Source organism: Pseudophryne corroboree, chromosome 10 (genome assembly GCF_028390025.1).
Source record: "Pseudophryne corroboree isolate aPseCor3 chromosome 10, aPseCor3.hap2, whole genome shotgun sequence".
Taxonomy (NCBI): domain Eukaryota; kingdom Metazoa; phylum Chordata; class Amphibia; order Anura; family Myobatrachidae; genus Pseudophryne; species Pseudophryne corroboree.
The window spans coordinates 50,728,138-50,754,217 of NC_086453.1; the positions used below are offsets into that span (position 1 = coordinate 50,728,138).

A 26,080-nucleotide genomic window follows, 5' to 3' on the forward strand; every position below is an offset into this window, starting at 1 on the left:
ATTAGTTATATGTTTTCCACTTATTTATTTTTAAATTGCATTTTATCATACTGTAATTGTCACAATTAGTTTTGGCATTATCATTATTTTTATGCTGCTGTAAGTGCTTGTAATGTAATTATCTGTCATTTACAGCTAGTACCACAAATTGGTTATAAGAAGTGCCTGTTGCAGGCTTATGGCAGCAGGCTTTCTGCGTTATTCTAAAATCAGTCAATCCCCCCCACCTTCCCTTCCCCCCTCCTTCTCTAGAAATCCTGTGTGCACCTCTGATCCATTCTACCTTGCAGCCACTGTGTTGCACTGCTGGGGGCATATGTGTATCTGACACTACTGGAGGCATATGTGTATCTGGCAGGTATCCGGTCTCTAGGTCGACCACTATTGGTCGACATGCATTAGGTTGACATGACAAAAGGTCGACATGAGTTTTTCATATTTTATTTTTTGAACTTTTTCATACTTTACGATCCACGTGGACTACAATTGGGAACAGTAACCTTGCGCAAAGCATGGTGAGTGAACACGGTGCACTAATTGGGGTTCCCGGTCACTCTATGAAGAAAACGACACCAAAAAAATAAATAAAAACTCATGTCGCCCTTTTGTCATGTCAACCTAATGCTTATCTCAACCTATTTCAGGTGTCAACATAGTTACTGTCGACCATTGGTAGTCGACCTAGACACTGTCGACCCTATGATCCACACCCATTTGGCACTACACTACTGGGGGCATATGTGTATCTGGCACTATTGGGGGGCATATGTGTATCTGCCACTACACTACTGGGGGCATATGTGTAACTGGCACTGTGGGGGCATATGTGTATTTGGCACAGTGGGGGCATATGTGTATGTGGCACCATGGGGGCATATGTGTATCGGGCACTGTGGGGGCTTATCTGGCACTGTGGGGGCATATCTGGCACCGTGGAGGCAAATGTGTATCTGCCACTGTGGTGGCATATTTGTATCTGGCACTGTGGGGGCATATGTGTATCTGGCACTGCACTACTGGAGACATATGTGTATCTAGCACTGCACTATTAGGGACATATATGTATCTAGCACTGCACTATTGGGGCATATGTGTATCTGGCACTGCACTAGTAGGGGCATATGTGTATCTGCCACTATTGGGGGCATATGTGTATCACGCCCCCATTTCATTGGCCATGCACCCTATGACATGTGGCCACACCCATTTTTGGCACACTCACACAGTACCACTAAGAATTGTTTTCTACTTGCACCACTGGGGAGGTATATCAAATCCTGGAGAGAGATAAAGTACCAACCAATCAACGTGTAATTACTATGTTACAAGCTGTATTTGAAAACTGACAGCACTTGCTCTCTCTCTCCACTTTATCTCTCTCTAAGATTTGGTACATCTCCCCCATAATATGATACATATGACTGATTTGTATAGCACTGTAGAGTTTAATCTACTGTATAGGTAAGTGTCACAATGCTTTTGTTGTTTGGCTGTAGCAGTCTACATAATGGCTCTCTAGGTTTGGGAACATGGGGGTCATTCCGAGTTGTTCGCTCGCTAGCAGATTTTAGCAGCATTGCACACGCTAGGCCGCCACCCTCTGGGAGTGTATCTTAGCTTAGCAGAATTGCGAACGAAAGATTAGCAGAATTGTGAATAGAAAATTCTTAGCAGTTTCTGAGTAGCTCGAGACTTACTCCTACACTGCGATCAGCTCAGCCCGTTTCGTTCCTGGTTTGACGTCACAAACACGCCCTGCGTTCGGCCAGCCACTTCCCCGTTTCTCCAGACACTCCCGCATTTTATCGCGGCACGCCTGCGTTTTTCCTCACACTCCCAGAAAACGGTCAGTTTCCGCCCAGAAACACCCACTTCCTGTCAATCACACTCCGATCACTTTAACAATGGAAATTCTTCGTTCGGACGTGAGTAAATCTACTAAGTTTTGTGCTAAAATACTTAGCGCATGAGCACTGCGTACCATGCGCATGCGCATTTTCACCTTAATTGCTCCGTTGCGAAAATCGGCAACGAGCGAACAACTCGGAATGACCCCCATAGAGTTAAGAGTTTATTAAAAAAGTGTATCATTTAGCTAATTAAGCTTTTAGGGATTTGGTTTTACATAATCTCCCATACTACTTGGGACAAACATAACGGCTATTATTAAGAACAACCGATGAAACACCTTCACATCCCATTAAAATATAGGATAATCGCCCTCCCCCTGCTCCTATTCCTTCCGCATTTGAAATACATTCCACTTTAAGTGGCAATGAGAACGACCTTACTATGTTGAGCTTATATTTGGCTTGAATCCTTTTTGATAACCTTGATGAATTTATTATATCTGGCTATAATGACTCTCGCTGCGTCGAGTAATTTTACTTACATGGTGTTTTTCTTTCATTTTACAATGGAATGTATTTCTCAGTTTTTTGAAATACAAACAGATTATACAAAAAAAAATGACAGATGAAGGAAGTCACTAAGGGGTAAATTTACTAAGATGGGCATTCTATTTAAGATGGGATGTTTCCCATAGCAACCAATCAGATTCCAGGTATTATCTTCTAGAAGGTGCTAGATAAATGAGAAGTAGAATCTGATAGGTTGCTATAGGCAACATCCCATCATAAAAAGAATTCTAAAATGTGAATGTGATTCGTTCTTTTGTGCCTTCAAATTTCACTCTGCAACTTTACTCATTTGAAGTAGGAGCGACTTAGCTAACTAGAAAATGACTTGTTCTTATAAAAAGCAGGAGGGAGTCGTTAACCACTTAAAAGGCAAATTTTTGTTCTCAAAAATCGCTTAGAATTTTTTTTTCTTGTGTTAATGAGTGAATATGATGAAGAACATGTATTTAAACTTATGCAAAACGATTTGGGGGGGTTCATTTACATTTTCCTAGCGGCTGCTAATGTTTACAGTCGCTGGGTGGGGGTCTTACTGTGCTGACCGATCGGCAGCATGGCAGACACTGGGGAGGTAGCTGGGAAACAGGGGGACAAGAAGGTCGCACTGAGAGCAGCAGCTGCAGAAAGATTCTCTTCCTGCAGCCGCCCATACTGTGTATATACAGGTACTAGTCGCATCATTTGCAACCAGATCAGAAAACACATTGCCTGGTGTGGTCGCAAACGATATGACTATACCAGACAAGTGGTTAAGGGGCCATACGGTGTTCACATGTATGTATGTGCAACATTAGGGACTGCCAATTGGTAGACTGCCAAGTTAGGTAGAGGAACAGACTTAGGCTACATTCTAGTAGCCTAAAAAAAGGAAGATAAAGTGGAGCAGTTACCCAAAGCTTCTGTCAATTCAAAAACTGTGCTACAGTGGATAAATGACAGTTAGAAGCTGATTGATTGCTTTGGGCAACTTCATCCGCTGTATCTCCTTCTAAGGCTTGGTACATCTACCCCTAAATATTAATACTGTGTCAGTTCAGCACTCCCATTGGATTCCTAAGATCGCAGCCTACCCATTCACTAAAAGCAGGCCATATCACCTGGGATGAAAACGTTTGCTAAAACTGCTGCAATATTGCCAACTTCTATTGCCTGGAGACCGGAAGATGGGAACTTTTACTAGAGATTTATCTTCTTTCTTTTTCTTTTCTTTTTTTTTTTTAACTTTTTTTTGCCTACAATGCGTGAGGGGTGGTGTGTTATTGTCTATGGATGCTGCCAGTTAATGCTTTTCTCTCAAACTGTTTCATATAATTGCTTTCTGGCAGATGGCCACTCATACTGGGAACTTTTACACCATCTGGGCTGATGGCGCATCAGTGTCCCCATCAAATACAGTAATTAAGATAACTTGTGCAGGAAAGCTGGGGAACGTAGACCAGGTCCACAGCAGACATATAATATAAGCAGGTGGTAGTAACTAGCAATGCATGCCAACAGTCTTCTTTCAACAGCTGAAAAGTAACTCAGTCTGGGCTCCATAATAAAGAGATTTTAGTGTTATTGTATAAAGGCGTGCAAAAACAAGGAGAAATATTATTTGATAAATTTGTACATTTGATAAATCTCTAAACTTTATGCTTACAACTTGAAAATCATAAATTTATCTAAATCAGGGGTTCTCAAACTCGGTCCTCAGGACCCCACACAGTGCATATTTTACAGGTAACCCAACAGGTGCACAGGTGTATTAATTACTCACTGACACATTTTAAAAGGTCCACAGGTGGAGCTAATTATTTCACTTGCGATTCTGTGAGGAGAGCTGCAAAACATGCACTGTGTGGGGTCCTGAGGACCGAGTTTGAGAACCTGTGATCTAAATTTATATGTCGCCACCAAGTGTCCAGAGCTGGGAACACCACCTTAGATTCGGTAGCCTCTCGGCTGTCCAAGGCAAGTAGGCGAGAATGCTCTATATATCTGTGCAAATCACCGATAATTATTGTAGAGCAACATCACAGATTTTCCTGCACGTCTCTACTGGGAAAATTCTGTGATGTTGGCAGTCACGCGCAGGGTGCTGGGGAAATGGTCAGAACGCTGGTGACTGGTGGCCAACACTGATAATTGAGTACTAGCTAAGTGACTGACAGTACCAGTAGCATTCAATTATCCAGTACCCTAGGGAAGATAGACAGAAAAGTTCAGAGTGGCAAACTAAGTGGGAGCGCATTAGAGATAAAGAATAGCGCATGGTTAAACTTAGAACAAAGTGGGTTGAGGGCCCTGCCTGTGAGGGCTTAAAGTCTAGGGGAGAAAATTAAAGCTGAGGCTGAACTGAAAAGAGATGAGGGGGAGGAAAGAGGACATAATTTAAGAGTATCAGAAGAGCTGGGGGTTTTAGTGAACAGGTGCAGTTTTGGGATGAGTCTATAAATCTGCAGTCTGATAGGATAGGGCAGGCCAGGCCAACCTGTGGCTCTCCAGATGTTCTGATACTACACATCCCAGCATGCTCTGCCACAGTTTTAGCATTTCCTAATAACAAAATAGTGGCAAGGCATGATGGGCCTTGTAGTTTTACAACAGCTGGAGAGCCACAGGTTGGCCAGGCCTGGGGTAGGGGAAAAAGCTCTGTAGTAGAAGAGTAGCAAAAGTAAAGTCTTGGAGGTGGAACTGGGAGGAAGCAATTGGTGCGGAGGCCAGCGATGCCGATGGGGGGGCAGGTACTCCTTACCTGGGCTGTTGGAGAGGCCTACTGACCCCTCCTTCCCCGTTGCAGAATAGAGGGCCGGCAAGGGGAGAGTACTAACAGCTTTTCTCCCTCAGCGCAGCACACAGTGCTATGTGCTGAGCTAGGGAGAGACACACCAGTCACCCTCTCTCCGATGTGTGGTTGGGATGTGATCACACCTGCCCACCTCTACACACCTGCCACCCACCAAATCTTGTATAGGCACACACTGCCCCCCGACGGTCGCACATTAGAAATATTTTTTCTTATTTTGTAAGGAGGGGGTCTGGCCACACCTCCCCCATTGGCCACACCTCCTCCTATTACCTGGACCCGACAGCTGTTGTCGCCCCTGGTGGACGCATTGCAACAGCCATAGGAAGAGGGAATATGGAATAAGATGATGTCAAAGAGGGAGAAGGAATTGAGTGCTATGAAAGTGAGTGTGAGAAGCTTAAAGTTGATTCTGTAGGGTAAGGGAGGTAGGGTTGCAAGTAGAGACCAGGAGTAATGAGTAAGAAAGTAGGCGGACAGCCTTTGTTACAGAGCCTGAGAGTGGTCAGCTGTATTAAAGGCTGCTCATAGGTTAAGAAGGATCAGCATGAATGACCTTCATATTTAGTGGCATTATATTATTATTTAGTGGTCTGTTTAAGGACCAGTTTATGAAGTGACGGGAGATAAAGCTAGACTGAAAGGGATGAAGAAAGCAGGGAGAGGAAATGAAGCGGGACAAGTGTTAGAATAAAAGTCATTCCAAGAATTTAGAGGAAAAGGACACAAAAAGAGATGGGGAGTTCCTGTACCTGTTCGGGTTTCAGTGTAAAAGGGCCCCTGACAAAAAACCTGGGTTGACTGACTCCAATCCAACCCAGGTATCAGGTGATCAGGGTTGGACCAAGGTTACAGGGTAGCATGAATGGGTAATTCTGGTCATCCGACCCAGGTCCTGTTCAAACCCTGTGGAGAGCCGGCTCACCAGTGTTTGGAGAAAATGTCATCCAAGCACCAGCAGAGGAAAGCCCCAGCAATAATCCACGTCCAGCCTGCGTGTAAATGGGGTTTCAAGCTGCTGTGACATGGCTTGAAACTAGAGATGAGTGGTTCGGGATTACCTCAAATCCAAACATGCCTGAATATCTGGGATCCGAGCCCATGCTTGGGTTTTCCTGCTAGACTCAGATTCCAAATCGAGGCAAATTGTTATCCTGCCGGTGTCAGATTCTTGTGGTTTTTGGGTTTTATGTAAGGTTCCGGCGGTGGTGAATTGGCACCATTTCACTCCAGTTACGCTGCTGTATGCTGCTCTCCGCTCTGCTATGTCCATCCACAAGTGGCTGTGTCGTATCCATCTTAGTGTTTGCACGGTGTCCACCTAAGTGGCTGTGATGTGTCAGTCTACTTCAGGTGGCTAAGCGGTGTCAATCCACAAGTGGCTGTGCTGGGTCCATCTACAAGTGGCTGTGCTGTGTTCGTCCACAAGTTCTGTCCAGTCCCCTTAGTCTAATTGCATCACAGTCACACAGTGGTGCTACACTGACTCCTCAGGCCCTACTCACTGCATTCACATAAACAGTGTGACTCCGTATTTTTCAGTTGCAATAAAAGTAAAAGTAACAAAAATTTACATTTTTTTTAGAATTTGTTTGTACTGTACCCCAGTACGCTTTGTTCACTTCATGTACATATAAAAGCAGTATGATTCCACGCAGTGTGAACCAAGCTGTGAGTTAAAAAATAGGAAAAGTATAAAAAAAATTGTTGTATAATTTATTTGTACTATTCTGTGCCCTCTACCTACCCCAGTACGCTCTGTACCCCAGTGCGCATGCATAAATCAGTCTGACTATACACAGTATGAGCCAAGCTGCCAGTTAAAAAGAATAAATATTGTTGTACAAATTTGTTTGTACTGTTCTGTTCACTCTACCACCCCATTACTCTATGTACCCCAATGACCTTTGTTCACTTCATGTAAGCCCTGTGACTCCATGCATTGTGAGCCAAGCTGGCAGTTAAAGAATGGATAGCAATCAGTTTGGAGAAGAGCAGGAGCAGCAACCAAATACTATCGCTGCAGCTGCTGCAACCAGTCATGATGACGATACTAGTCATTCAACGTCATCTAAACCTGATGCTCAAGGGCATAGAGGATTTAAGTCAGGGTATCTGAAATAAAATAAAAACAATATTTTTACAGGGGTAAAGACAAAAACACCTCTATGAAAAGGAAAGTTTACTGCAGAAAAACATAACATTAGCAACATGCCATTCATAACATGCAGTAGCAAGGAAAGGCTAAGGCCTTGTCTTTTATTTATCAGTGGTGGTTCTGAAACTGTCAGTGAGGCATCTTCTGCCTATCATGACGATGCAAGACCTTTTCACTCAGAGTCTAGAAATTGTAAAAAAAAACACCTAAAAGTACTAAGGCAGTAGAACAAACTGTGTTCAAAAACAGAAATCTCACAAATACCTGAGGAGATCCTAAGGGGGGTATTTAATTACCCGCAATCATTGTTGAATTCCACATGCCAACCTGTTGTGCACTTTATGCAGCAGTTTGAGCTCATATGCACTGCCTGTACAGCTGCATCAGACAGCAATCACTAGTTAGTAGCTGGGTCATGCACTGATCATAGACAGTGCAGCCTTCCTCCTCTGCCTGATGATGTCACCAACAATGACAGGCAGCCATCTTAACTGTGCTGCTGGTAGCTTGCCAGCACCGTTCAGTCACACCTTCACTGACCTCCACTGAGCACTGATGGATCAGCAGCATTGCAGAAGAATACCCCAAACAGATCCCTGCCCTGCACTTTATTGGCCTATAACCTGAGGCCCTGTACCTCCCTCCTGATATCCATGGATGGCCTTTGTCCTTGGGGACTACCATGTATATTACATGTATATACTATTGTCCCTGTGCTGCTTGATTTTCCCTCTTTTTCCTCCTGTCCTTATCTTTAAATCTTTTATTACATTTGTCTTTACTATCCTTTAGATAGACCTTATTTTCCATTTTACAATATCACTTGTCTAACTTATCCTCTAGAAAATCAGTTATATAATACCATGCCTTTTACCACTTTCATTTTCACATCCTTTATTCACCTCTTTCTATTATACCCTCTCTCCGTAACCTTCCTACTCCATTGATTGACTGTGCTTTTGGTCACTTACTCTATTCCTTTCTCTTTCCTGGATTCTGTACTTCTGAGGTGTCAGTGTAACACCTCAGGGTTGGCGGGTATGTCTAAGTGGTTGAGAGAGGTATCACATTACACAGGCTATGTAATGGACCTTTCCCCTGAACTGTTTCTCCCTGTATCTTGTCCTGCAGTACAGTATTCAGAAAGGTAGGATAGATTGATATGAAACAGGAGTGAGTCAGCAATTCTAACAGGATGCCCTTTATTGAACTGCAATGAACTCTGGATTGAATTAGCATTACATTTAGATAATCACAAAAAATAATAATTTGGGTGTAAAAGATGAACAAAGAGAAGACAATTGGCTACCGTTCACACCACAAAAGTGCATTCAATGTACAAAAGACAATTAATTGAAATCACAAAAGAAAGGCAGAATATCATTGGAATCACAGATGAACATGTTAATTTGAATCACAAATACTGGCATGAAATAATTAGAATCACATAATATGGTGATAAGGAGACTGATGAAAAATACAATTAGCAATAATCAACACTAACTTTCTAGCGTTCCTTAGCCAAGGTATTTCAATCTTCACCGGCAATTAACATTGGAGCTCTAGAAGTCTGCTGTGCCACAATATGTCAATGGGGGGATTGGCACACAAATGCAAGGGGAAATCCCGGATTATAGGGTCTTTCCAATGCAGCAAACTCTGTCTCTCTCCTGCTTACAGGACTATACACAAACTTGGCACAAACTCAGTCTCTCAAAATAAATGTCTGTACTTGTGCCGATACCACAATTCAGTTTCACTGAATCTCTAAGTCTCAGTGTGGTAGAGGAAAGGGTTGGTTCAATAAACCCCTTGCAGGTCTTAGCTGGCGGAACATTACAGTGTCTAATTTAAGCAATGTGATGTTATGCTGTGTGCGCCCTTTACTTTCACAGATATGGATAGGGGTTCCTTAACTTGGTTATCAAACTTGCCCAGGGCTTGTTGTTAGTATACTTTTGTACTCCCTCAGACCCTCTTATGCGGAGGCGTTCACTTGCTCAGCCAGTCCTTAATGGCTCCTTTCAGTCCCAAGATGGGCGCGGCATTCGCGCCTCTACTCAGGCTTAGCATTGTTGGGCTCCAGCTTCGACGTCTCAACACCAGCTCACTGGCAGCACCCCACTGCTCACACTCTGCAGCGTTGCTCTCACCACCCAGTGTCCCGTGGCTGTCACTTGGTCTTTTAGCTTCCGCTCAGCTTCGCGTGCAGCAAGCGTTCCCACACCTCAGCTCACACATTGCACTGCTCCACATCCTTCTTCCCACAAAGCTCTCTTCTCCCAGGCTGCCCCTGTCCAATCAGCGATCCGCATCTCGACCATGTGATCGGCCCAGGGTCCCAGCTTTAACTCCTGCTGTGCCGCGCTCTCCCCCTGTGCTGCAGGCTTGGGAGTTAGGTCTTAAAGGGGCCTGCACAACACTTTTTGGGGTACAACATCAGCTCTCTCTGACTCCAATCAGATCTTTCTTGCTTATTAATTCCTGAGGGTGCACTTTTCCTTGCAGCTTTGGGAGCTGCACAAAAAAGTCTGCAAGAAAAAGGCACCATAGAGGTTAACGCACAGGATAAACACATTTATTCTTCTATTTACGCAGAATCAGTGAGATTCCGGGTTTTAAACCCTGATTTACGCACAAGGAAATGGCTATTTAATTGAATAGACTTTTCCCATGCGCTCGATAAATAGCTGGTAATTAGTCGTTGGGTAAACCCTACTGCTAATTAAATATGTCCATATAAGCTACTCAAACAACTGAAGCTTGAGAATGCTTTTTGGTTTGATTTTGTGGGAGAGTGTTAGGATGTTCCTTCTCCCTGTGTGTTGCTAACATTGGCCACGTAGTGGTCTCGTGCCTGTTAAACAGGTGCGATTTTGCCTGTTTTTATCTGATTTTCCCTTGGAGGGAGCTGATCCCACTAGAATGTGGACAATTGTGAGATTCCATCCAGGTAATCTGTGGGTAATTAACTCGGTAGAGAGGTACATTGGTTCAGTGTCTAGGTGCAAGGTCAAGGTCTACACCCAACTTTTATTTGGTAAATAAATGAAATGGTGCTTTACTGTCAGCATAAATGTAACAGCCTAGCCCTCCCCCCCCCCCTCCCCGTGTAGGGCACTATCTCACTGCTTTGCCCCTCACTATACGTGGGCAGCTAGTCTTCAAACAAAGTTTCTTTCACAAAGTCTCAAAGTATTGCCTGCTTCCTGCCGGTATATCACAGGCTCTGGCCTGGCTTGGCTGGTTGACTCAGCTTCTCACCTACAGAATCAGTCATAGAGATTGGTGGTCTTCCCTGCCTTCTGCAGATTTATACACTGGCTTCCTGGCACACTGGGCTCTTTGTCTACCACTGCAGCCTATCTGTGTGTGGATCATTAGTCGACATGCACTAGGTCGACACCTGGAAAAGGTGGTTGACATGGATTGAAGGTCGACATGAAAACGGTCAACGCAGAAAAAGGTTGACATTAATTTTTTCAACTTTTCTTGGAGTCATTTAATCTGTAAAATCAGCGGGAACCCCAAATAGTGCATGCATACCGCTCCCCCCCCCTGCTTTAGGCAGGTTACTATTCCCAGTCATAGTCCACGTGGATCCTTAAGTATGAAAAAGTAAAAATCATATCGACCTATTGTCAACGTTGAACTTTGAACTATGTCGACCTATTGACTGTTGACATAACAACCGCATACCAACAGCAGGCTCACCTGGCTGTAACAGTCTCCTCCAGTCTTGCACTGTCCAGCAGCTATTAGATGTGTTTACACCTGCCTTTTTTTCCCTGTGGCAGATCTCTCCAGCCCCACACAGAGGGCCTTATTCAGAGTGGGACGCAAACACTGCGTTTGCACACATGGCCGTGTCCTTGGGGTCTGCACACGCGACCCTTCACTATGTGATCGCATCCAAGAAGGATGGTTATTGACGGGCCTCCGGAGGCAGTGACGCGGCATTTGGGGGAAGGAGAACAGGAAATGCAGGCATGTCAGGGCTGTTTTCTGGGCGGCCCGAATACATCACCTGCATTGTCTGCGATAGGAAACATGGCGCCAGACAGCATGCCTACGCAGCCATGCTGTGTAGGCAGGGGTCACCCTCTATTTGATGCGTTCGTAATTGAGTTGCGATCGCATTGCGGGGTGGCGCCACACATGCTGGGTGGCCTTACCCTATGCTAGGCGGCCCCCAGCATGTGATTTTAGTGGTCGCAAATTTTGCTACAATAGCAAAATCTGCAACCAACTCTAAATAATCCCAGAATCCATGGCTCACTTACGTCATTTACCATCATACTGTCACTTAGGCCCTCATTCCGAGTTGATCGATCGCTAGCTAGTTTTAGCAGCCGTGCAAATGCATAGTCGCTGCCCACGGGGGAGTGTATTTTCGCTTTGCAGGAGTGCGAACGCCTGTGCAGCCGCGCGGGGGCAAACACATTTTGTGCAGAACAAGACCAGCCCTGTAGTTACTTATGCTGTGCGATGATTGCTGCGATGAGTGACACGGTAATGACGTCAGATACCCGCCCAGCAAACGCCCGGCCGCGCCTGCGTTTTTCCAAACACTCCCAGAAAACAGTCAGTTGCCACCCAGAAACTCCCACTTCCTGTCAATCTCCTTGCGTTCAGCTGTGCGATTGGAATCGTTGCTAGAACCAGTGCAAAACTAGATTAGCCTTTTTTTCACTGATCGTTACGCAGCGAAAATCGGCAGCGTGCGATCAACTCGGAATGACCCCCTGGTAATGTATGATTGCCATCACCTGTGGTGAGCTAGTTAATTGATAAGAAAGGCGTTTCACCACAGGTGATGGCAATCATACATTACCAGGAAAGTCCAGGAACAGAGTATTTTCTCCCTCATGGAGAGGTCAGGTAGGCAAGTATGGTGTATAGGGTATAATAGAACTGTGTCAGGTCACATTGGGGGTGTAGTCTCCTGTGTCTGTATAGGGCGTAATAGACTTGCATTATGATCAGTGCCAGTATGGCCATCTGGAATTCTTGCAAATACCAGAAGTTCTGATGGTCTAATGAGCCAGTTCCGGCCACATGGCACACATAGAGATCAGGGCTGGCCGAGCAGCTCCGCCGCCTATCGATCTGCTCGGTTGCCCAACATATAGAGAAATGGGTCTTGCCACAAGGCCAGGCATTTCTGACTCGTGGCACGGCCCCTGGAGTCTTGATCACGCCCCCTTGTCATGGGGGGGGGTTAGGTTTAGGCTGCAGGAGGGGGGGGGGGGGGGAGTGTTACGTTTAGGCACCACTACAAAGGGTAAGGGTTAGGCTGCTGGGTGGAGGGTTAGGTTTAGGTTGTGGGGAGGGGGGTTAGGGTGCCAGGGAGGGAAGGTAAGTGGGATTTCAATCATCGGGATGCCACGGTTGGTATTCTGACCGCTGGCATCCCAAATCTCGGCGAATCAGTCCCAACCCGTGTGGATTTGCCCCCCACCAAGATAAGGGGTGTGGATCAATAGGTCAACCAGAAATAGCTCAGCAGTCAGTAGGTCAACCCCATATGGTCGACATGTTGATCTGTTGACTGGGTCAAAAGGTAAACAGGATCAATACGGTGACATGAAAAAGTAAACACCACAATAGGTCGATACAGTCAAAAGGTCAACATGGGAATGGTCCACACAAAAAAGGTCAACACAAGTGTTTTTTTGGAGTCATTTTGTATGTTTAACTACATGTAAGCCAAATTAGTGAATCCGTGTACCCTCTGTCAACCTCTCACCTGGAACCACTAGATGAGCGCACTCTTAGCAGAAGCCGGTGTTGTACACACCACATAGAGGGTAGGTAGAAACTTATTGGACTGTGCAGACACATGTTCTTCCACTCATCCCTATGGTTTGGATGGAACATTTAGAGGGTATAATCCTATTTTTCCCTATTATAGCCCCCTTATTTCAGTGTGCCCCCCGCTCTGATAATCTTTGGGATGTCTCCTGCAAGTGATGGTCTCTTCCAGGGCTTGGCCGGTGCCCCAAATACATATCAATTTTCAGCTCAGCATTTAATGTGTATTTTAAAAATGTCTCAGTTTATCTACACCACCATCATTCCATTAAATATGAGCATAGACAATTTTTAAGAATCTCACACCAATATTCAAAGGACTGAGTTAGACAAACTTAGTAATGTGATTGTTTGTTGGATGAAACGTTAACTAACAGTTTGGCTTTTTTATGTTACTAAAGAATTTTTGGAAACAGCTGTTGACTATTGCTAAAAGCTCCATAAATGTTATGTGTAGAGAAAATGTGCTATTGGCTTTTCATAACCAATGATGAACAAGTGCCTGTTTGTCTCTCCCTCAGAATCTCCTTACAGAGATGAGATAACTCTGGCTATCCTCCAGCTCCAGGAGAATAATCGCTTAGAGATACTGAAACGTAAATGGTGGGAAGGTGGGAAGTGTCCCAAGGAGGAGGACCATCGTGCCAAAGGTCAGAGGTCTAGGAATATTTGTTTATTCCAAAATCTATTGTCGATGGTGTTTTTCTTTCCCATTGTGCTTCATCCTCATAACATCCTCTCTCCTTCATTGTCTCAGAATGGACTAGAGAGACTCTTTCTGAAGGAACATCTGTCAATTTCATCTCGTCTCGTTCTGGTAACTCATCCAGCATTGTCATCTGCTTTACTGATCTCACACCTGCCTCTTTCATCTCCTCCGCCTTTCATACATTATGCTGTCTGCCTGCCTGCATCCCTTCTCCTCCCCACCGCATCCAGAGCGATACAGCCCCACCTGCTTCCTTCAGCTCTCCCAAGTACCTCTCTATGGGGGTCATTCCGAGTTGATCGTAGCTGTGCTAAATTTAGCACAGCCACAATCATTCACACTGACATGCGGGGGGACGCCCAGCACAGGGCTAGCCCGCCCTGCATGTTAGTGTCGGCCTCCCCGCAGAAGTGCAAAGGCATCGCACAGCGGCGATGCTTTTGCACTTCAAGAGTAGCTTCCGACCAGCGCAGCTTTAGCGTGCTGGCCGGGAGTTACTCGTCACTCCCCGGCCCTCAGCGCCTGCGTGTGATGTCATGCAGCCGCCGCGGTCCGCCCCCCCCAACGGTCTGGCCAGACTGTTGGCCGGACCGCTCCCCCTAAACAGCGGCTTACTGCCGCCGTCCAGCCCCCTCCCACCCAGCGCTATAGTTGCCATACGCCGGACCCGATCGCTTCCTTGCGACAAACTGCAGCGAGTGAACGGGTCGGAATGACCCCCTATGTAGATTCACATAGTATTCTTTATATTGGCAATAACAACAGTGCAAGCAGGGTGAATCTAAACCTGAAGAAACTTTGCTGTATTTGGCTGAAAGTTACACTGTAGTGTAGCTTGTCTGTAATGATGTAATCCAGTCAGATGTACAAGCTATTTGTCATAATATGACAGATCGTGGAAACACAATTGCACATATCTGATGGATTGCGATGTCATTTAGCCTTACACAATTCCCTATAACTTTGTGAGGAATCAGCAAATGTGGTTTTGCATCCTTTACCTATGGTGCAGCCCCCCAGTAAAATCTGCCAATTGCAGGGACTGCCTAGTAGTGGCAGTGACTTCCCATTGGAAGCACTCCCTGCTTATCACAGACAGGCATTCTAAGGGGGAGGTATTTTCTCCCCCTGGGACTGCCAGAGTGCCAGTCCAGACTGCCATAGCAGAGAGAACGCTTCCCATGGGAAGCTACTCCCCCGAAATTACGGCAGCCCAATCTGATTTCTAGGGGCTGCAACTGATGCAGTCCATAGAAGCAAGCCTGTTCTCTACCAGCATTGGACTTAAGCACTGCCCCGGACTTAAGCCCCACTTTTCGCAGTCACCAGACTTGAGCCCTACCTCACAGTGACATCAGCCATGAATCACCCGGAGGGCAGGGAGCCAGTAGTAGATCAGCCAGCCCACCAACCAGACAGGTTAGGAGCCACCGTTGATCTTGACTCATCAAATTTAACCAAATCCAAATCAAATTACTGTGCTGTGGGAATGACTGGGGCTGTAAAACAGCCCTGGCACTCTACTTTTCGCAAAACAAGGGGGCATGGTCACATCACACCCCTGTCTCTCTGTATGCCAGGTGGTCGAGCAGAGCACTAGGAGGTGGCGGAGCTACTCTGCCAGCCCTGTCTGTGTGCTGTGCAGATGAGCAGAGCTGCCCAGTCTGGCTTTTAGGCAGAACGACCCATCAGGCATTTGCCAGAAGTGCCAGATGGCAGTCCCGCCCCTGCATGGATGCCAATTTGGTCAAATACAAGTGTACTGTTTGACCAGATCTGCACACTGTACCTGCTGATGGTGTAAGATGTTCAGTAGCTCTCTTGCAACATTAATCATGTGGAAATTATTAGTAGAAAAAAGGAAGTCCAGCCAATTAGGTGACATGGGGGCATATTCATCATGACAAAATTGTGCAATGAGAATTTTTAGTTTTCAATTCTCGTTGCATTCTCTCACAATTTTTTCATGATTCATCATGCCAGCAGAAAAGTATCACTTCCGAAAAACTGGTCTTTTTGAGATGACAGTTTTTTCGTAAAGTGATGACTTTCCCCTCTGCAGCTGCGGCATACCCACTTCCGCGCCAGGACATCATTGAAGGTGTCCGGCTGCAGAGGCCCCCACACCCCACCGCTCTGCAACCGCGTACCCCCCTTCCCCCCGCGGGCACTTATATGTCTCACCCACGGCTACATTTACATGTCCTGGCCCAGCCGCACTTACATGTGCCGTGCTGCAGAGCTCCTCCCATCCCCAGCCGGCACTTATATGTCCTGGCTGTGGCCGCACTTTTGTGTCCTGGACGCCGGCCGAGTACCCCCGTGGCAATGTGTGCTGCGGCTCTCCCCCCTTCATCGTACTGGCGGGGCTGCATCGGTGGCACCCCCCCCCTTACCCCTGTGTCTCCACTAATAGCAGGGGCAGCCTGGCTGCAGAAGGGAACGCTGCAGCCGTGGCCCCCCTCTCCCCCCTGCCACCGGGGCTGCCCGGTTGCAGAGATCACACTGCAGCCGCGGCAACCTTCCCTCTGCTGCACAAGCTGGCGTGTAAACAGCAGCTTGTGAAGGGATGGCGAACAGTTTCCCGATCAAACTCTGAAAAAAATGCTTTTTCGGAGTTTGATGAATGGCAGAATGTCTACATCTCAAGCAGACTGTAGACATTGTGAAATTTTAAGGATGATGAATAGACCCCATGATCTTCTAATTTGTACATGTTTATTAGAAATTGTATATACACAGCCTTCGGCATTTGTTAGGTAAGATGGACATTATTGGTCTTTGCTCAGATGACGTCTCAGTTTCCTTCAATCCTTCAAGTCAACTTTATTGACATCAACAATTCACATACAATGAAGGTATTCACATGTGCAATCAGTGTGTCATAAAAGCATACAAGTGCATTATCACCCTAACCAAACTTCCTCATAGTCATTGAGTACAATGTAACGTATTATTTGCTGTCGGGGAGAAACTACGTTTTAGTCGGGATTCGGTCAAATTACCTACAATCAAAATCCCGACGGTCAAAATCTGACAACAATTGACCGATGGTAAAAATACCAACAAGGTCAAAATACCGACATGGTCAAAATACCGACATTTAAAATACCGTCAAGGTCAAAATGTCGAGAGGTCAAAAAGTCGACATGAGTTTTTCATGATTATTTAATTTCTCTTACGTCCTAGAGGATGCTGGGGACTCCGTAAGGACCATGGTGTATAGACGGGCTCCGCAGGAGACATGGGCACTATAAAGAACTTTAGAATGGGTGTGCACTGGCTCCTCCCTCTATGCCCCTCCTCCAGACCTCAGTTAGTTAGATCCTGTGCCCAGAGGAGACTGGGTGCATTACAGGGAGCTCTCCTGAGTTTCTCTGAAAAAAGAATTTTGTTAGGTTTTTTATTTTCAGTGAGCACTGCTAGCAACAGGCTCCCTGCATCGTGGGACTGAGGAGAGAGAAGCAGACCTACTTAACTGATAGGCTCTGCTTCTTAGGCTACTGGACACCATTAGCTCCAGAGGTAGTCGGAACGCAGGTCTCACCTCGCCGATCGTCCCAGAGCCGCGCCGCCGTCCTCCTCACAGAGCCGGAAAATAGAAGCCGGGTGAGTATAAGAAGAAAGAAGACTTCAAAGGCGGCAGAAGACTTCAGATCTTTTCTGAGGTAACGCGCAGCGGTAACACTGCGCGCCATTGCTCCCACACACAGCACACACGGCAGGCACTGATGGGTGCAGGGCGCAGGGGGGGCGCCCTGGGCAGCAATTTTAAACCTCTAGGACTGGCTAAAATGAATATATAGGCTCCGAGGGCTGTATATAGTAAATCCCCCGCCAGTATTTAAAAAATCGAGCGGGACCGAAGCCCGCCGCTGAGGGGGCGGAGCTTGATCCCTCAGCACTAACTAGCGCCATTTTCTCCACAGACACTGCAGAGAAGCTGGCTCCCCGGACTCTCCCCTGCTGAACACGGTGACACAGGGCAGAAAAGAGGGGGGGGGGCACTTGTAAGGCGCAGTGGGTGTATTATATGCACATAATTATATAAAAGCGCTATTTATCTGGGAATTGTTTTTCCAGTGTCAGTTGGCGCTGGGTGTGTGCTGGCATACTCTCTCTCTGTCTCTCCAAAGGGCCTTATTGGGGATCTGTCTCCATATAAATATCCCTGTGTGTGTGGGGGTGTCGGTACGAGTATGTCGGCATGTCTGAAGCGGAAGGCTCTTCTAAGGAGGAGGTCGAGCAGATGATTGTGGTGTCTCTGTCGGCAACGCCGACACCTGATTGGTTGGACATGTGGAATGTTTTAAATGCAAATGTGACATTATTACATAAAAGGATGGACAAAGCAGAGTCCAGGGAAAAAGCAGGGAGTCAATCCATGGCTTTGACTGTGTCACAGGGCCCTTCAGGGTCTCAAAAACGTCCCCTATCCCAAATAGCAGACACTGATACCGACACGGATTCTGACTCCAGTGTCGACTACGATGATGCAAGGTTACACCCAAGGGTGGCAAAAAGTATTCATTATATGATTATTGCAATAAAAGATGTTTTGCATATCACAGATGACCCCTCTGTCCCTGACACGAGGGTACACATGTTTAAGAAAAAGAAACCTGAGGTGACATTTCCCCCATCTCATGAGCTGAACGCTTTGAAAAAGCTTTTGAAACTCCAGACAAAAAACTGCAGATTCCCAAAAGAATTCTTATGGCGTATCCTTTACCGGCACAGGACAGGGTACGGTGTGAATCCTCGCCCAGGGCAGACAAGGCTTTGACGCGCTTATCCAAGAAGGTGGCGCTACCGTCTCCAGACACGGCAGCCCTCAAGGATCCTGCTGATCGCAAACAGGAAACGACTTTAAAATCAATTTATACACATACGGGTGCTTTGCTCAGACCGGCAATAGCATCGGCTTGGGTTTGTAGCGCGGTAGCAGCTTGGACAGATACCTTGTCAGCTGATATTGATACCCTAGATAGGGATACCATTTTATTGACCTTAGGTCACATCAAAGACGCAGTCTTATATATGAGGGACGCTCAGAGAGACATCGGCCTACTAGGTTCAAGGGCCAATGCCATGGCGATTTCTGCTAGGCGAGCACTGTGGACCCGCCAGTGGACGGGTGATGCCGACTCAATGAGGCATATGGAAGTTTTACCTTACAAGGGTGAGATTTTATTTGGGGAAGGTTTCGCGGACCTGGTTTCCACAGCTACCGCGGGTAAATCTACTTTTTTGCCTTATGTTCCCCCATAGCAAAAGAAAACGCCACAGTATCAGATGCAGTCCTTTCGGTCGCATAAGTCCAGAAGAGGTCGGGGCTCTTCCTTCCTCACCAGAGGTAAGGGTAGAGGGAAAAGAATGCCTGCTACGGCCAGTTCCCAGGAACAAAATTCCTCCCCGGCTTCTACTAAATCCACCGCATGACGCTGGGGCTCCACTGAGAGAGTCCGCTCCGGTGGGGGCACGTCTTCGACTCATCAGCCACGTCTAGGTTCAGTCGGACGTGGATCCTTGGGCGATGGAAATTGTATCCCAAGGCTACAAGCTGGAATTTGAAGACGTGCCTCCTCGCCGATTTTTCAAATCGGCTTTAACAACGTCGCCCCCAGAGAGGGAGATAGTTTTAGCTGCAATTCAAAAGCTGTGTCTACAGCAAGTGATTATCAAGGTTCCCTTAATACAACAGGGAAAAGGGTACTATTCAACCCTATTTGTGGTCCCGAAACCGGATGGCTCGGTCAGACCCATTCTAAACTTAAAATCCCTGAAACTGTACTTAAAAAGGTTCAAGTTCAAGATGGAATCGCTCAGGGCAGTGATCTCCAGCCTGGAAGGGGGGATTTTATGGTGTCACTAGACATAAAGGATGCATACCTTTATGTCCCCATTTATCCTCCTCATCAGGCGTACCTGAGATTCGCTGTACAGGACTGTCATTACCAGTTTCAGACGTTGCCATTTGGGCTTTCCACGGCCCCGAGGGTTTTCACCAAGGTAATGGCGAAATGATGGTACTCCTGCGCAGGCAGGGAGTCACAATTATCCCGTACTTGGACAATCTCCTGATAAAAGCGAGATCAAAGGAACAGTTGCAGAAAAGCGTGTCGCTTTCCCTGAGAGTGCTGCAGCAACATGGCTCTATACTAAATCTACCAAAGTCACAGTTGGTTCCAACAACTCGGCTGTCTTTCTTAGGCATGATTCTGGACACAGAACAAAAGAGGGTTTTTCTCCCGATGGAAAAAGCCCAGGAACTCCAGAACATGGTCAGAGACCTGTTAAAACCAAAAAGAGTGTCAGTCCATCAATGCACTCGAGTACTGGGGAAAATGGTGGTGACCTACGAGGCCATCCCCTTCGGCAGGTTTCATGCGAGGACTTTTCAGTGGGACCTCCTGGACAAGTGGTCCGGGTCCCACCTTCAAATACATCAGAAAATAACCCTGTCCCCCAGGGCCAGGGTGTCTCTCTTGTGGTGGCTGCAGAGTGCTCACCTTCTAGAAGGTCGCAGGTTCGGCATTCAGGACTGGGTTCTGGTGACCACAGATGCGAGCCTCCGAGGATGGGGAGCAGTCACACAAGGAAGGAATTTTCAGGGACTGTGGTCAAGCCAGGAGGCTTGTCTACACATCAACATACTGGAATTAAGAGCCATATACAACGGCCTACGACAAGCAGAGAATCTTCTTCGCGACCTACCGGTTCTGATTCAATCAGACAACGTCACAGCCGTGGCTCATGTAAACCGCCAAGGCGGGACAAGGAGCAGAGTGGCAATGGCGGAAGCCACCAGGATTCTGCGCTGGGCAGAAAATCACGTAAGCGCTCTGTCAGCGGTATTCATTCCGGGAGTGGACAAATGGGAAGCAGACTTCCTCAGCAGACACGATCTCCATCCAGGAGAGTGGGGACTTCATCAAGAAGTCTTTGCAGAGATAACAAGTCTTTGGGGACTTCCTCAAATAGACATGATGGCATCACGCCTCAACAAGAAGCTTCGGAGGTATTGTGCCAGGTCAAGGGACCCTCAGGCAGTAGCGGTGGACGCCCTGGTGACACGATGGGTGTTTCAGTCGGTCTATGTGTTCCCTCCTCTTCCTCTCATCTCAAAAATATTGAGAATCATAAGACGAAAAAGAGTACAGACAATACTCATTGTTCCAGATTGGCCTCGAAGGGCCTGGTATTCAGATCTTCAGGAGATGCTCACAGAAGATCCGTGGCCTCTTCCTCTCAGGGAGGACCTGTTGCAGCAGGGACCCTGCGTGTTCCAAGACTTACCGTGGTTACGTTTGACGGCATGGCGGTTGAACACCCAATCCTAGCGGGGAAGGGTATTCCGGAAGAAGTCATCCCTACTCTGATAAAGGCTAGCAAGGAAGTGACGGCGAAACATTATCACCGTATCTGGAGGAAGTATGTATCTTGGTGTGAAGCCAAGAATGCTCCTACGGAAGATTTCCACTTGGGCCGTTTTCTCCACTTTCTACAGACAGGAGTGGATATGGGCCTAAAGTTAGGCTCCATTAAGGTACAGATTTCGGCCCTATCTATATTCTTCCAGAAGGAATTGGCTTCTCTCCCAGAAGTCCAAACTTTTGTAAAGGGAGTGCTACACATCCAGCCTCCTTTTGTGCCCCCAGTGGCACCATGGGACCTTAACGTGGTGTTACAGTTCCTAAAATCTGACTGGTTTGAACCTCTTCAAACAGTTGAATTAAAGTTTCTCACTTGGAAAGTGGTCATGTTGTTGGCCTTGGCATCTGCAAGGCGGGTGTCCGAATTGGCGGCCTTATCTCATAAGAGCCCCTATCTAATTTTCCATGAGGATAGAGCAGAGTTGAGGACTCGTCCTAAATTTTTGCCTAAGGTGGTGTCATCGTTTCATATGAACCAACCTATTGTGGTGCCTGTGGCTACGGGAGACTTGGAGGATTCCAAATCCCTTGATGTAGTCAGGGCCTTAAAAATTTACGTAGCCAGGACGGCTCGGGTTAGGAAAACAGAGGCACTGTTTGTCCTGTATGCAGCCAGCAAGGTTGGCACTCCTGCTTCTAAGCAGACTATTGCTCGCTGGATCTGTAACACGATTCAGCAGGCTCATTCTACGGCTGGATTGCCGTTACCAAATTCAGTAAAGGCCCATTCCACTAGGAAGGTGGCCTCTCTTGGGCGGCTGCCCGGGGCGTCTCACCCTTACAGCTTTGCCGAGCAGCTACTTGGTCGGGTTCAAACACTTTTGCAAAATTCTACAAGTTTGATACCCTGGCTGAGGAGGACCTCATGTTTGCTCAATAGGTGCTGCAGAGTCATCCGCACTCTCCCGCCCGGTTTGGAGCTTTGGTATAATCCCCATGGTCCTTACGGAGTCCCCAGCATCCTCTAGGACGTAAGAGAAAATAAGATTTTAAACCTACCGGTAAATCTTTTTCTCCTAGTCCGTAGAGGATGCTGGGCGCCCGTCCCAGTGCGGACATATTTCTGCATGACTTGTATATAGTTATTGCTTACATAAGGGTTATGTTACAGTTAAGATCAGTCGTTGGCTGATACTGTTTTGTTCATACTGTTAACTGGTTGCGTATATTCCAGGTTATACGGTGTGGATGGTGTGGGCTGGTATGAATCTTGCCCTTGGATTAACAAAAATCCTTTCCTCGTATTGTCCGTCTCCTCTGGGCACAGTTTCTCTAACTGAGGTCTGGAGGAGGGGCATAGAGGGAGGAGCCAGTGCACACCCATTCTAAAGTTCTTTATAGTGCCCATGTCTCCTGCGGAGCCCGTCTATACCCCATGGTCCTTACGGAGTCCCCAGCATCCTCTACGGACTAGGAGAAAAAGATTTACCGGTAGGTTTAAAATCTTATTTTAAACCGACTTGTTCATGCTTTACCATCTCAGTGGACCTGGAGGGGGAAATATAATAGTGTGCCGAGCGCAATGAGGCACCTTCCCCAAAGCCTGGCTAGCGCAGCAAGCCATGCGAGGGGACACTGTACACTTATGCGCACATGGTTGAATGCGCACACCTATGTCGACATACACAAAAAAACAATGAAAAACGCGTGTTGACTTTTTGACCTGTCGACATTTAAATGTCTGTATTTTGACCGTGTCTATATTTTAAATGTCGGGATTTTAGCCATGTCGGCATTTTGGCCATCGTTCAGTTGTAGTCAGTATTTTGACAGTCGGGATTTTGATTGAAGGTATTTCATACTGAACCCGTTTTAGTCAACTACTACGGCATAAAACAGATCTCTGTTGTTTATTTGATGACAACATAGCAAACACTTCATGGTTCCGATGGGACGGGTCTTCTAGTATGCTTTGCACAACATGTTTCATGTAACATGTACCATTTATTACCACATTATTGTTGTGTAAGAGACAAAACCCTTGAGAAGCGTTGACCCTGCCACCAAGCATGTGTGATGTGTGCTTACAATTTTGACTATACAGTTGGGTCCATTCCGACATGCAGTTGTCGGAATGGACCAGACAACCCCCATTCAAAGGACGGCCAAATCAGACTGTCAGATTTGGCTGTACCGGGGGTCCTGTCCTGCCGCTGCCGGGTGCGCTGACAGCAGCAGCGGGGGGAGCTGGGCTGCTGCGGGGGGAGTTGGGCGGCTGCGTGTGGCGGTGGGAGCTGCCACGGCAGCCGGTGGAGGTGATGTCTGTGGCGGCGGGGGGAGCTGGATGGCTGCAGGGGGGAGCTGGGTGGGGGAGGCACTGCAATGAGACAGGTGCCTGGCCAGGGGACAGCCGTCAAGGTACCTCTCATCCCCGATCCCCGTAGCCCGCCGCACCGCTCCCCGTCTCCTCACCTCAATCCGACTTGAAGTCGGATTGAGTTTGTCGGAAACGGGGTAAAACCTGTCGGGTTTGGCCCCGCTTCTGACAATGCGTGCTGATCGGCAGCTGAAGCCGCCAATCAGCGTGCATTCCGACAGCATAAGTCGGGAAAAACGGGGCCATAATGAATAGGTCGGAACCCCTTCCGACCTAAAACTGTCGGAAGCTGCAGTCTTTCCGACAAGACTGCAGCTTCCGACAGTCCTTGAATATACCCCTTAATCGTAAGGAAAGTTAGCACATATCGCACCACGTGTACACAGCTTGCGATACTGATGAGTGCTCCTGTGGGGTTGGTATTGTAGGAAAAAATACACTGTGCCGTATCCTCCAACTGTACCTATTTGGCAGGTTTTGGCAGGTACAGCACTTTTTTTTTTATGGCCTGTACCGATTTTTGGCTCTCTAAATTTCCATTGAAAGTATAGGAAAATGGGCGTGGTCCTTTACCCATGGCCACGCCCCATTTTCTCGTCTTTTTTTTAGTGTGTAAAATGTTGGCGGGTATGCTGTGCAGGCATGGCAATTTTGGATATAGTGTACAATCTAGTTTCTAGTATAGTCAAAATTGCACAGTCAGAATCGCAAGATAGCGGTTCTGGGCTCCGGGGAGTTCAAGGGAAATTGCATAGTCAAAATTGGCACCGTGTGTACGCACCTTAAGTCTCACCAGCCAAAGGTAAAGGAGACATCAGCAATTTGTTTTACAAGATTGCACAATGTTTCTGGATTGTACCCCAAAACATTGTGAATAGAATTGGGCACCCTCTCCTGAACTTCGGATGTCCTGCTTTTGTTTGTCTCTCATGTTGCACATTTTGTTCCTGGACATAAAATATCAGTTTACAACATTCTGAGGCTTCCTGCCAATGTTAAATGCTGACTTCTCCCGAACAAGGCCTTTCGTTACATGCTGTCTGTGTGCGCTGTGACAGTCTGCTGATTTTCCACTTGCCAGTGTTGTGCTGTAACCTGCAGCTATACACCGCATAGAAAGCTCTGCTGAATGCAATTTGCATTATGGGGACCAGGTGGTCGGTCTGGTTGAAAGGTTCCCTGATGAAAGAGGAAGAGAAATACAGAGGCAGGATGTCTGCTCTGCGCAGGGTCTTCATGTAGAAAGTGGATATTATAATGATTACTGAGTAACGTAAAGTGCAGATGGCAGACAATGAGGTATTACATGTGCATGACCGGGCAAAGCACAGGCTCGGACACTGGAGCTCCAGAACTTGTGTAAATGTCAGTTTGCTGGAACCATGGGGGTAATTCCAAGTTGATTGCAGCAGGATTTTTGTTAGCAATTGGGCAAAACCATGTGCACTGCAGGGGAGGCAGATATAACGTGCAGAAAGAGTTAGATTTGGGTGTGGTGTGTTCAATCTGCAATCTAATTTGCAGTGTAAAAATAAAACAGCCAGTATTTACCCTGCACAGAAACAATATAACTCACCCAAATCTAACTCTCTCTGCACATGTTATATCTGCCCCCCCTGCAGTGCACATGGTTTTGCCCAATTGCTATCAAAAATCCTGCTGCGATCAACTTGGAATTACCCCCCCTAGATTTTTAATCTGCTATAATTCCATATTTAATCATTCTCTGCATTGATCTGAATGCACAGTACCACTGCTCTTTATTTCTAGGCACTTAATATGAGCTCGTGCTGAATTAATACATTTTTGCATAACACAAAAAGGCTTTTATAATAAAAGGGTGCGTTGTATAATTATGTTGTACAATGTGCTGAATGGATCTTTCCCTGTGTAGATGAGAAGGGAGATGTTTTCCTTTATGTCGCATGGTTGAATGGAAGGTACTATATATAGTGCGAGGTGAGACATAATCAACAATATTCCAATCAATGTTTACTGAGAGAAAATGTTTATACGAGACAAGAGCTCATTTGTGTTCTGAGCTAATATATAGGGAGATCACTTCCCTAACAACATGTCATCTTGTGTCCTCCCTCCGTGGCTGTAAACCAAAGCAGGTGCATTGATGTGATTCAGACAACCAGACACACGGGGGTAAATTTACTAAGATGTGAGTTGTATTTAAGATGGGATGTTGCCCATAGCAACCCATCAAATTCCAGGTATTACCTTCTAGAAGGTGCTAGATACATGAGAAGTAGAATCTGATTGGTTGCTGTGGGCAACACCCCATCTTTAATAGACCTCCCATTTTAGTAAATTTACCCATCTGATCTGCTCAGTGTGACTGTTTTGCTCGTGACCAAAGTAGGCCAGTCCGGGATGTTTGGCTGTGCGGTTGGACACCCGGATACAACAAGTGGCCACGTGTATGGCTT

The 26,080-nt window shown here is 46.7% G+C and overlaps 1 protein-coding gene across 3 annotated transcripts in view; it reads left to right on the plus strand.

The window, feature by feature from the left end:
* Positions 1 to 26,080, plus strand: part of GRIK5 (glutamate ionotropic receptor kainate type subunit 5) — a 492,150-nt gene that overhangs the window by 463,380 nt on the left and 2,690 nt on the right. For 2 of the 3 annotated variants that reach the window (XM_063942365.1, XM_063942364.1), the window contains 2 exons: positions 13,702 to 13,830; positions 13,938 to 13,997. In XM_063942365.1, coding sequence (XP_063798435.1) covers positions 13,702 to 13,830; positions 13,938 to 13,997 — 189 coding nt within the window. The remainder of the gene's footprint in view (positions 1 to 13,701; positions 13,831 to 13,937; positions 13,998 to 26,080) is intronic. The other variant, XM_063942366.1, reaches the window with a different exon arrangement.